The sequence below is a fragment of the Pristiophorus japonicus genome, chromosome 8, assembly GCF_044704955.1.
Source record: "Pristiophorus japonicus isolate sPriJap1 chromosome 8, sPriJap1.hap1, whole genome shotgun sequence".
NCBI lineage: Eukaryota > Metazoa > Chordata > Chondrichthyes > Pristiophoridae > Pristiophorus > Pristiophorus japonicus.
The window spans coordinates 119065011-119078070 of record NC_091984.1 but is presented as its reverse complement, the minus strand read 5'-3'; the positions used below and the strand labels follow the sequence as shown (position 1 = coordinate 119078070).

At 47.2% G+C, this 13060-nt stretch overlaps 1 protein-coding gene across 3 annotated transcripts in view; it reads left to right on the top strand.

The window, feature by feature from the left end:
- The window catches only part of aldh9a1a.1 (aldehyde dehydrogenase 9 family, member A1a, tandem duplicate 1), a 79442-nt gene that overhangs the window by 37088 nt on the left and 29294 nt on the right, over positions 1 to 13060 (top strand). For all 3 annotated transcript variants that reach the window (XM_070887354.1, XM_070887353.1, XM_070887352.1), the window contains exons 5-6: positions 3443 to 3639; positions 10366 to 10506. In XM_070887354.1, the coding sequence (XP_070743455.1) occupies positions 3443 to 3639; positions 10366 to 10506 (338 nt within the window). The remainder of the gene's footprint in view (positions 1 to 3442; positions 3640 to 10365; positions 10507 to 13060) is intronic.

The window sequence follows — 13060 nt, the reverse complement described above, 5'->3', positions numbered from 1 at the left end:
GAGTGCGTGAAGCAAAAGCAATTGGTCTCTCCTCCCCATTATTTGATACATGAGAGATTACTGCCCCAACTCCTTACGGAGAGGCATCACATGCTAGCTTAATCTCCTTAGATATGTCACAGTGAACTAACATGGTGCTCTCTACCAATTTGCTTTTACACTCCTTGAATGCTGTATTGCATTCTTTTGACCACTTCCAATGGACCTGTTTTTTCAAAAGTTCATTCAGTGGATGTAATACTGTCGCCAAATTTGGTAGGAACTTCCCATAATAGTTCAAAAGACCCAAGAATGAACGAAGTTCAGTGACATTCCTGGGAGTGGGTACATTTCTAATTGCATCCCATTTTTCCATGGTTGGATGTAAACCATCTTTGTTTACTCTGTACCCTAAGTACTCCACTGAGTTTTAAAATAACTCTTACTTTGTGCTTCTCTAGCTGTTTGAGGACTTCATTCAATATGTTATTATGAATTTGACTATTTGGTGCTGAAATTAGTATGTCATCCAAATAACAGACTACCCCTTCAATACCTTGCAAAATCTGGTTCATCACCCCTTGGAATATGGCAGGGGCGGAAGACACTCCAAACGGTAGCCTATTAAATTGATATAGGCCTAGATAAGTATTTATAGTCAAACATGACTTGGACTCCTCATCTAGTTCAAGCTGTAAGTAGGCATTCGTAAAATCCAGTTTTGAGAAGATCTGACCACCTGTCAGTGTTGTGAACAAATCTTCTATATTCAGCAATGTATTGGGGACATTACCCTCTAGAACCTGGTTTACGGTTACTTTATAATCACCACACAATCTTACCTTACCATCGGACTTGGGTACAACAACAATGGGTGTTGCCCAATTATATTGATCTATCTTCGAAATAATGTTCTCAGTCTCTAGTCTTTTGAGTTCTTGCTCAACTTTCTCCTTGAGTGCATATCGTATGGAACGTGGCTTGTAGTAAACCGATCTAGCGTCCTTCTGTACCCTGACACTCGCCTTGAAGCCTTGGATCGGACTACCCGTTTCGCAGAACATCTTCAGATACTTCTTGATAACCTCATCCGTTGATGAAAATCTCGCTTCCACACAGAAAATCTTACTCCAATCCAGCTTCAGTGAGCTCAACCAATTTCTTCCTAGTAAAGCAGACTTGTCTCCTTTCACTACTATTAGAGGCAAATTCTGAAATTGATCTTAATTTTTCTCCGGTACGGTGATACGACCTACCACAGGAATTTTCTCTCCCGAGTAGCCTCTCAGCTCTATCTTGGATTTCTCCAGTTGAAAATCACGCAATTTGTCGAGGTACAGCGATTTCGGTTATACACTTACGGATACACCCGTGTCAATTTCCATTGGTATCTTGAATCCCGCAACATATATGTGGCTTTTGATGCTTTCAGAATCGCTGTCCGTTAACCTCGTGCTCCTGATGACTTGTAACTCTTAACATCTCCTCGTCCTGTTGTTGTTCTTCCATGCTATGTAGTCTCTTGGGATTTCTACTCATAGCTTTGAATGCTGGACTCATAGCTTTGAAAGCTGGTTTACCCTTCAGTCGGCATGCCTTCGCAAGATGCCCAGTCTTCCTGCAGAAGAAACACTCTGCTCAAAGTTGTCCATACGTGAAGGCAATGTGTTGTCCCAGGCACCTATAGCACGACTTCGACGCTCTGTTAGAATTTCCAGTTTCTGAGACTTTGGGCACCCACCATCTTTTACTTTGAATCTGCAGGTGATTTACCTCGACTGACGACCGTAATTATTATTTAATTTTCGGGAATATTGTTCGGCCATGCCCATCGACCTCGCTGTCTGACAAGCAATCTCAAAAGTCAAGTCACCCGTCGTCAATAACTTCCTTCTGATCGCATCATTTTTCACCCCACAAACAAAATGATCCCGTAATGCTCGGTTTTGAAAGTTTCCAAAATTACAATGCATCGATAGCTTTTTTAATACTACGATGTAATCACTGATACTTTGATCAGTCTTTTGATTCTGAATCCCAAACCGATAGCTTTCAGCAATTTCTAACGGTTGGGGTTATAGTGCTGCTCCAGCTTCGTTAAAATCTCTAAGCATTGTGTCTTTTGGCTCGTCAGGCACAAGCAGATTTATAAGGGTTTCATACAGTGCCGGACCCGCCTCCAATAAGAAGATCACTCTCTTACGTTCCAACACAGCCCGGTTCTGGACTGCATTGTCTGGAACTTCGATTATGCTATTTACAGTGAAATCCATTTCTAGCTGATCCACATACGCTTTAAAACGTTCCCGGTCATGTCTATATTCCTCCAAATGTCCGATTACACCTGCCATTTTAATCTCTAGCTGTTCATACCGTGTGCTGTATTTTACCTCAGATTTTGTAGCTTTTTTCCAAAGACAGAAACTTCCAAAGTGTCTCTGTCAGCTGGCTGAATCCTTCCCCAACAAAATTTAAGCTTTAAATCATCTGAAAAATCCCATCTCATCGCAAAATGTGATATATTCACAGAGCACAGCACACACAGCTCCTAACATGGCAGGCAGCTCTCTCGGAAGCCTCCGGAATCTGCCTGGTTCTCTTTATAATTAACCCTGCACTTGCAGTACACAATACGTCCACATCCACAGTGTGGAGCTACAAACATTACAAGCTTACAGACATTACATTACCGTTCAGGTACCACCTGCCTCCACGCTGCGGCCTCTTCTGCTGCTGGAGCGGAGGACCGCCCGGACCAAACTGGGAACGCAGCGGACGGGAGAACTCTTGTGGGCCTTGCACGCCGGTGCCGCCAGCAGACGCTCCCCAACGGTCTTCTCTCCCCGTCGGCGTGAGGACCTGACCAAACTCGCTCGGAGGGGAGAGCACCGGCAGCCGGTGGTGAGGCGGCCAAACTTGGGCCCTTTATTTTTTAAGGACGAGTGTATTCTACCCTGGACATGATATTATTCTGCTCAGGTAGGGCCGCATTTCGGTGGCCTGTCTATTAAAGGCTATAAACTCTAATGCTGAAGTAAATGCAATCTCGGGCCAAGCAGAGTTGAATTGCTGTGTGGTCAGTGAGAACTGCGGGGTGGAATCAGTGTTAAACATGCCTGCACAGTCATGGTTCTGATTTTTGTGCCTGCAGGAAAAGATTTATCTTCCGAGGGTGCTATTGATGTCTTTGTGACGAAAAATATTTAGTTTCATTCCCATCACAATAACCAATCTTGAGCTATAATACCACATTGTAGCAGATGAGCGCATCCTATGTTGTCCAGATCCACCTCAGCTGATGCTCATAAGTGTGTGTGCTTCACCAAGTTAGCGTCGTGTGCCTTGGTTTTATCTCCGGACGTTGCGTGCAAATGAAGCAAAGTGGGAGGAGAGACAATCTTTTTATTCTGAGAAGAAAAGACGCCTAAAAATAATCTGAAATTTCTACCTTCTGCCCAAACAGGAAATGCCATGATTTTCAAGCCTTCACCTCTGACCCCTCTGACTGCGGTGATGCTCGCCGAGATCTACACTGAAGCTGGGGCACCGAATGGGTTGTTCAACGTGGTTCAAGGGGCTGCAGAAACTGGAGATCTTCTGTGTAGGCACCTGAGTGTGGCAAAGGTTTCTTTTACTGGTAGCGTATCCACTGGAATCAAGGTAAATGCTGGTTGGGGTTACGGGGGCAAATCATGAAATGCTTTGTTGAAGCTATGCAAAATGGTCTGCAACTGTTATTTTAATTAACAGATCATCCAAACTAAGATTAAGCGTACATCGCCTGGGCCCATGTGCCGAGACTGTAGGCACAAGACCACTGAATAGTGGTATTGTGTTCCTAACACAGATGAGACTGCACACAGGAAGGTTAAAGTAATAGTGACCTCAGTCTTTAATAAGACACTCCAGAGTGAGGAACAGGCCTTAGGGGGCCGGCTTATATTCAGTTCTCCCAGGGGATGCTGGGATCCCTTGGGACTTCAGGGGATGCACTCCCTGGTGGCGGAAAATGGGAGTACACGCTTTACAGATACACAGCATCACTCCCCCACAAAGTCAAAGTGAAAACTATTTACAAGGTGAGGCGATTGGGAGCCTTTCTTTCCCTGGTGGATCGCCTCGGTACAAATGTCTGTTCTGGTGTGTTGGCTGTGCCCTCGCTGGGCTGGCATGTTGTTGGCCCTGCAGGGCTGCTGGGTGAGCCTGGGCTGTTGGGCGTGATGGGTTTGATTTCCTGGTCCGGGGTGGTGTCGTTGATCCTTTGGGTGTGTGTTGTGGGCCCGAAAAAGGTGTGTCTGCTGTGGGTTGTTCAGGGCAGTCTGAACCGCAGCCTCGTTTGGTCCAGGTGCTTTCTGCAAATTTGTCCATTGTCTAGTTTGAGTACAAACACCCTACCCCCCTTCTTTAGCTATCACCGTGCCCGTGATCCACTTGGGACCATGTCCATAGTTTAGCACATACACAGGGTCATTCAGATCAATTTTCCGTGACACAGTGGCGCGACCATCGTTTGCATTTTGTTGCTGCCGCCTGCTCTCTACCTGATCATGCAGGTTGGGGTGAACCAGCGAGACTCTGGTTTTAAGTGTCCGTTTCATGAGTAGCTCAGCCGGGGGCACCCCTGTGAGCGAGTGGGGTCTCGTGCGTAACTGAGCAGTACTCGGGACAGGCGGGTTTGGAGTGAGCCTTCTGTGACTTGTTTAAGGCTCTGTTTGATCGTTTGTACTCCCTGCTCTGCCTGCCCATTGGAGGCTGGTTTAAACGGGGCCTAGGTGACAATGTTTGATTCCATTGCGGGTCATGAATTCTTTAAATTCGGCACTGGTGAAACATGGCCCGTTGTCACTGACCAGTTTGTCAGGCAGGCCGTGGGTGGCAAACATGGCCCTCAGGCTTTCAATGGTGGCGGTGGCGACATTATTTCACATTCAATCCATTTTGAAAAAGCATCCACCACCACCAGGAACATTTTACCGAGAAACGGGCCCGCATAGTCGACATGGATCCTCTCTGGGCGCGTTGCTCAACTGAGCACACGCTGCATTGCCGCACACAGGACTCTAAGTCAGAGTTGATACTGGGCCACCACACGTGGGATCTGGCTATTGCTTTCATCATTATTATACCCGGGTGTGTGCTGTGGAGATCTGAGATGAACATTTCCCTGCCCTTTATGGGTAGCGCTGTGCGCTTGCCTCACAACAGGCAGTCTGCCTTAATGGACAGCTCGTCCTTTCGCCGCTGGAACGGCTTGATTAGCTCTTGCATTTCAACGGGGATGCTGGCCCAGCTCCCATGCAGTGCACAGTTTTTTATTCTGGACAGCAGAGGACCTTGGCTGATCCAAGTCCTAATCTGGAGGGCCGTGACAGGTGATTTATCATTTTCAAACGCTTCCATGACCATCAATAAGTCCGCGGGCCGCGCCACCATCAACAAGTTTGCAGGCTGCGCCATTTCCACTCTCGTGGTGGGCAATGGTAGCTGACTGAGAGCATCCGCACAGTTCTCGGTGCCTGGCCTGTGGCGGATGGTATAGTTATACGCTGATAGTGCGAGTGCCCACATTTCTATGCGGACTGAGGCATTAGTATTTATCCCCTTGTTTTCAGTGAACAGGGATATGAGGAGCTTGTGATCGGTTTCCAGCTCAAATTTGAGGCCAAACAGGTACTGATGCATTTTCTTTATCCCGAACACACATGCTAATGCCTCTTTCTCAATCATGCTGTCGGCCCTATCGGCCTTAGATAAGCTCCTGGAGACATAAGCGACAGGTTGCAACTTCCCCGCAACGTTAGCTTGTGATAATATATACCCGACTCTGCACGACGACGCCTCACGTGCTAGCACAAGTCTTTTACACGGGTTATACAATACAAGCAGCTTGTTGGAGCATAAAATGTTTCTGGCTTTCTCAAAAGCAATTACTTGATTTTTTTTTTCCCCATACCCAGTTCTCACCTTTACGCAATAATACATTGTAGGAGCCCTAAGAGGGTGCTTAACCCCGGTAGGAAGTTACCAAAATAGTTGAGTCCCAGGAACGACCGCAGCTCCATGACGTTCTGTGGCCTGGGCACGTTCCTGATAGCCTCTGTCTTGCCGTCTGTGGGCTGAATGCCACGAAGATGCATTTCGACCTCTTCAGCCGCAGCCCTACGCGATCCAGTCACTGGAGGACCTCCGCCAGGTTTTGTAGGTGCGCGACGGTGTCCTGACCCGTGACCAATATGTCGTCCTGAAAGACCACCGTGTGTGGTACCGACTTGAGTAGGCTCTCCGTGTTTCTCTGGAAGATCGCTGCAGCCGACCGAATTCCAAATGGGCATCTGTTGTAGATGAACAGTCCCTTGTGCGTGTTGATGCAGGTGAGGCCCTTCAAAGACTCCTCCAGCTCCTGCGTCATGTAGGCTGAAGTCAGGTCGAGCTTGGTGAACGTCTTGCCTCCTGCCAGCGTCGCAAATAGGTCGTCTGCCTTAGGTATCGGGTATTGGTCCTGCAGCGAGAAACGATTAATAGTTACTTGATAATAGCTGCAAATCCTGACTGTGACATCACTTTTGAGTACTGGAACAATTGGGCTGGCCCACTCGCTGAATTCCACTGGGGAGATGATGCCCTCACGTTGCAGCCTGTCCATCTCGTTTTCCACTCTCTCCCTCATCATGTGAGGTACCGCTCGTGCCTTGTGGTGAATGGGTCGTGCCTCTGGGACCAAGTGTATCCGCAACTTCGCCCCGGAAAAGTTTCCAATGCCTGGCTCAAAAAGGAAAGAAATTTGTTAAGAACCTGGGTACATGAGGCCTCATCGACATGTGATAGCGCTCGGATGTCATCCCAGTTCCAGCGGACTTTGCCCAGCCAGTTCCTTTCAAGCAGTGCGGGGCCATCGCCCGGGACAATCCAGAGTGGCAGTTCGTGCACCATGCCCTTGTAGGTGACCTTGACCATGGCGCTGCCCAGGACAGTAATAAGCTCTTTGGTGTATGTTCTCAATTTCGTGTGGATGGGGCTCGGGGCTGGTCAGAGTGCCTTGTTGCACCACAGTGTCTCCAACATCTTTTTACTCATGATGAATTGGCTAGCGCCAGTGTCCCAGTTCCATGGCTACGGGAAAGCCATTCAATTTTACATTTAGCGTTATAGGTGGACATTTCGTCGAAAATGTGTGCACCCCATGTACTTCAGCATCTGCCTCCTCTCTCTGAGGCTCGAAATTGCTTTGATCCACCATGGACCGATCTTCCTCTGCCACGTGGTGGTTAGCAAGTTTTGCAGAGCTTGCAGCTCGTCTACAAGCTCGTTGGAGGTGCCCCATTGTTCCACAGCTCTTGCAAACATACCCTTTGAAGCGGCATGAATAGGCTGAATGGAAGCCTCCACAACGCCAACAAGGTGTGAATTGCCATGCATTCATCCTTTGTTGCGGACTCTGTCATCTGGGTCACCTGGCAGTTGCAGACTCGTGGTTTCTGCCCTGTGTATTTCTGCTCGCAAACACAGTTCCAGTTAATTTATGAACATTGCTAGCACTTGTGTGCTGAGAGATTTGTTTGGTGTTATCACTGGTGGACATGAACGCAATGGCCTTACTGAGGGTTGTGTCTCTACAGTCAAACGTTTTCGTAGGATGGTCTCGTGGCCAATGCCCAGTACAAAAAAGTCTCTGAGCATTTGCTCCTGGTAGCCATCAAACTCACATTGTCCTGCAAGTCGCCTTAACTCGGCGACGTAGCTCGCCACTTCCTGACCTTCAGATCGCTGTCACGTGTCGAACCGATACCTCGCCATCAGCATGCTCTCCCTCGGGTTAAGATGCTCCCGAACCAGTGTACATAGCTCCTCATACGACTTATCTGTGGGTTTCACCGGAGCCAGAAGATTCTTCATGAGGCTGTAGGTCAGTGCCCCACAGACCGTGAGGAGGACCGCTCTCCTTTTTGCAGCGCTTCCTTCTCCATCCAGCTCGTTGGCTACAATGTACTGGTCTAGCCGTTCGACATAGGTTTCCCAGTCCTCACCCTCCGAGAACTTCTCCAGGATGCCCACAGTTTGCTGCATCTTTGCGTTGGATTCGTATACTCGTCGCCAGTTATTGCGTTCCTAACACAGATGAGACTGCACACAGGGACATTAAAGTAACAGTGACCTCAGTCTTTATTAAGACACTCCAGAGTGAAGAACAGGCCGGCTTATATACAGTGATCCCAAGGGATGCTGGGATCCCTTGGGACTTCAGGGGATGCACTCCCTGGTGGGGGAACATGGGAGTGCATGCTTGACAGATACACAACAAGTGGGACATGAGGTTTGTTCATACTGATGTATCAATTTCGGGGGTGCAGTTGTGGAGAGGTATTGCTCAGATGCAAACGACTTACCGAAAGGGAGGAAGAGGTGCATAGGGGGCTCTGGTGCAGCTTTTCGGGGTAAGTGCATGAGCAGCATCGGTGTGTAGTCTGGGAGAGTGGGGAGGAAGTTATCTTTGTGAATTCCAAATTCCACTTTTCCCTTGGGAACTTCCTTGCATCGTGCACAATCAAAGCCTGAGGGCAAAGGCTGGACGGACGCCTTCTCTCCACCTTCGCTGCTCTCCAGCATGACATTGGCAAATAAAGGAATCTGACCCAGACTAGGCACCTGTAATTCCTTTTATCCACCCCTCCCCCATTTGTCCCGTGGAGTCGAGAAGCTCCTGGTTTCTTGGCAGCTTCTCGTCGTGGCATTGGCCGAAATGTAACGGTGAACTGAGCACATGGCCCCACGTTTTCTGCAGCTTCAGCACGGTGTGGCACTGAAGGGTTTCGTCATTCCTGTGTATTTACATTGCAATCATTTTAGAAACGGTGTACTGTATATTTTTTGAAATATACTCTGTCCTTTTCTCTCTCTAAGGCACTGCACATGTTGGGTTACTTTCCACCTTCAGGTGTACTTTGAGGTGTGGTTACCCATATCAGATTGCCCTTTGCAGGTGTGAGCCTAGATGTTGGTTGGTCACCATCGTTTTCACCCATGGAAGGAGGTTGTCCGCTGCCCAATGTTCACATGCTTCCTTTGTGTACCTTGCCACCTAACGTCACAAAACAGTGACCAAGAGCAGAAACCCTAGCTGATTTAAAAAAATATGTTCTTATTCCCGCCCCCCCCCTCCCCGCTCCCCCAATTCCTCAAACCAGGAACATTGAAACCAATCGTAGCATGTCTGCTGCTGCCCTGACTGAACTCAGGATTGGAGCCTGGCACCTTCTTGGTCACTACGACTGATTACCACGCTGGCCAGTAAGGAAGAAGGAAAGTGCTTGCATTTTTCTAGTGCCTTTTACAACCTTGCGACGTCCCAAAGTGCTTTGAAGTACTTTTTTGAAGTGTCATCACTGTGGTAATGTACTACACTATATTTTAATGATACACATTAACAACTGAGCCATAAGAGCAGTTTGCAGCTTACTGTTGCAAAAATAAATTGTGTTGTCCGGCAGGTTTTCTGAATGATTACTTACATGGGATATACGGCACAGAAACAGGCCATTCAGACCAACCAGTCCAACCAGTCTTTAACACTAAGTCGTGCGAGGATGGATATGACTGGTTGAAACCGGTTACTGCAGATATTTAATATTATGCCTGTGAAGAACCAGGAAGTGCCATTTGAGCTCGGGGGAGCCGGGAAAACTGCATTAAACAGGAATACAGATTGGTGTGTGCATTGTAGACCTAATCTTAGATGCGAACTGTCAATTTGGCTCAGCTGGTTGCACTCTTGACTCTGAGTCAGAAGACTTTGCGTTCAATCCCCACTCCAGATTTTGAGCGCAAAGCTCGGCTGATGCTCCATGAGGGAATGTGCAATTGTTGGAGATGCTGAACATAAGCTGGAAAATTTAATCAAGGCTCCTTATATTTATTCTGCCAGCTCAGGTGGACGTTAAAGATCACTATTCAAAGAAGAGCAGAAAGCTCTCTCGATGTTGTAGCCAACATTCTTCGCTCAGTTATAACACCAAATAAGAGCTTTTCCCCCCCGCCCCCATATATTAACTGGTCATTTCACCACTGTTTGTGGGCTTCTGCTTTGAGCAAGATGGCTGCTGCATTTGCCTAAATTAGCAACAGTGACTGTATTGCAAAGTAATTAGTTGCACATGAAGCACTTTGAAACATTCCTCCGAGATACAACAAGCCACTATATAAATGCAAGTTCTTCTCTTCAGATATTTAGCGCAAAAGTAACATGAGTGGAGTTGGAGGTTACTCTCTGAGAAACCTGCCATTTGAAACCACCTGTGGAGATAGGTGATTGATTCAGGATTTGTCAAAGCCCCAGCTCCCAAATGTACACGGCACTGAGCAAACATTCTGTCTCTGTTCCTGACTCTCCAGATCATGGAAACGGCTGCAAAAACGGTCAAGCACATCACCCTGGAACTCGGAGGAAAATCTCCACTCGTTATTTTCTCCGACTGTGATTTGGAAAATGCTGTGAAAGGCGCAATGCTGGCAAACTTTCTGTGTCAGGGAGAGGTATGTAAACAAAGCCACTTTACCTGATCTTGGATTACCGACCAGTTTTTAAAATGTATATATATTTATTAGCCATTTTATACATGTAAATAACCTGCACTGTTGGCAGGACGATCGGCACAACCTCCAGTGAGTTGCTTAGTTAGGCTCTTTTGTTTCCAGCCTATTTCTGGAACATTCTATGCTATCGCAAGCAATCTGCTTTGTTTTAATTATAATACTTAGTGTTCAGTCATCACCAGTAAAAAGTGAGCTTTGTTGTGTATAGAAGAACTCCACGAGGCTGAGTACTGTGAGCTAAACTTAGTGTGACCTTAGTCTTCTTTATTACAACTCCAGAGTGCCTAAACAACATGGCAGCCAACCTTTAAAACTGGCCCTGCATGTGTGTGCAGGTGACCATTAGGACTCCAACAGTCGCACCCTCTGGTGGCAAGTATTACATAGTTACATACATAACAAGCTTTACCTAAATATTGGAATAAGGTGTATAACATTTCTCCACTAAAACATACTTCCTGATGGGAGCCGAGGATTTTGTTTCAGGACAAATCCAATCCGGCCAATTACTGCCCCATCGGTTTTCTCTCGATCATCAGGTGTCATCGACAGTGCTATCAAGTGGCACTTGCGCACCAATAACCTGCTCATTTTGGGTTCTGCCAGGACCACTCCGCTCCAGACCTCATTACAGCCTTGGTCCAAACATGGACAAAAGAGCTGAATTCCCAGAGGTGAGGTGAGAGTGACTGCCCTTGACATCAAGGCAGCAGTTGACTGAGTGGGGCATCAAGGAGCCTGAGTAAAATTGAAGTCAATGAGAATCAGGGGGTAAACTCTCCACTGGCTGGAGTCACACCTAGCACAAAAAAATATGGCTGTGGTTGTTGGAACTCCATCATCACAGCCTCGGGACATCGCTGCAGGAGTTCCTCAGGACAGTGTCCTAAGTCCAACCATCAACAGCTGCTTCATCAATGACCTTCCCTCCTTCATAAGGTCAGAGGTGGGGATGTTCGCTGATGATTGCACAGTGTTCAGTTCCATTCGCAACTCCTCAGATAATGGAGCAGTCCATGCCTGCATGCAGCAAGTCTGAACAACATTCAGGCCTGGGCTGATAAGTGGCAAGTAACATTTGCACCACACAAGTGCCAGGCAATGACCATCTCCACAAGAGAAAGTCTAACCACCTCCCTTTAACATTCAATGGCATTACCATTGCCGAATCCCCCACCATTAACATCCTGGGGGTCACCATTGACCAGAAACTTAACTGGACCAGCCTCATAAATACTACAAGAGTGGGTCAGAGGCTGGGTATTCTGCGGCGAGTGTCTCGCCTCCTGACTCCCCAAAGGCTTTCCACCATCTACAAGGCACAAGTCAGGAGTGTGGTGGAATACTCTCCACTTGCCTGGATGAGTGCAGCTACAACAGCACTCAAGAAGTTTGACACCATCCAGGACAAAGCAGCTTGATTGGTACCCCATCCACCACTTAAGCATTCACTGTGGCTGTAGTGTGTACCATCTACAAGATGCAAGGCAGCAACTCACCAAGGCTTCTTTGACAGCACCTCCCAAGCCCACAACCTCTACTACCTAGAAGGACAAGGGCAGCAGGTGCATGCCCCACCACTATCACGTCCAAGTTGCCCTCCAAATGTCACACATATCCTGACTTGGAAATATATCATCTTTCTTTCATCATTGCTGGCTCAAAATCCTGGAACTCCCTCCCTAACAGCACTGTGGGAGTACCTCCATCACACGGACTGCAGCGGTTCAAGAAGGTGGCTCACACCACTTTGTCAAGGACAATTAGGGATGGGCAATAAATGCTGGCCTTTCCAACACTGTCTACATCCCGTGAATGAATGAAAGGAAATGGTGCATTTATTTTATTCATTCAACTTTATAAAGGTGGCTTTACTTGCATTTAAGTTGATGTTGATCAGGTTGTTTCCCTTCCTCTGCTTTTTTTATATTACTTTTCCCCTTTTTAAAGAAAAACCGTATTGTCCCCTGAAGGTGCCAACACATGCTTGCTATGGTTGCAGGCCGAATCTTTGGTGCTTTACCCAAGTGTCCATTCTACACTTGTGTGCTTGGCCCGTGAATGCTCATCCCATGGGAGGAACCACGGCAGTGCCCAATTCAGACGTTAATCAATACACACTATCCAGAGGGTCAGCCAATGTACTAATTAAGAATGGAAACCCTGACTTTCTTTTCCCCACTTCTGGCCTTTTGCGGTCAATTATAGTATCCCTATACATTGTTGAAAGCGTTAACTCTGCACAGACTGGCGATTGAACTTGGAATCTCCCTAGTTGTATGATTCTGTTATGCACGTATCAGTCTTCAGAGGAAGCCCTTCCTTTTTGTTGTTGTTAACAACAACAACAACTTGTATTTATATAGCGCCTTTAACGTAGTGAAACATCTCAAGGCGCTTCAAGGGAGTATTATAAGACAAATCAATTCAACACCAAGCCGTATAAGTAGGAATTAGCGCAGGTGACCAAAAGCTTGGACAAAGAGGTAGGTTT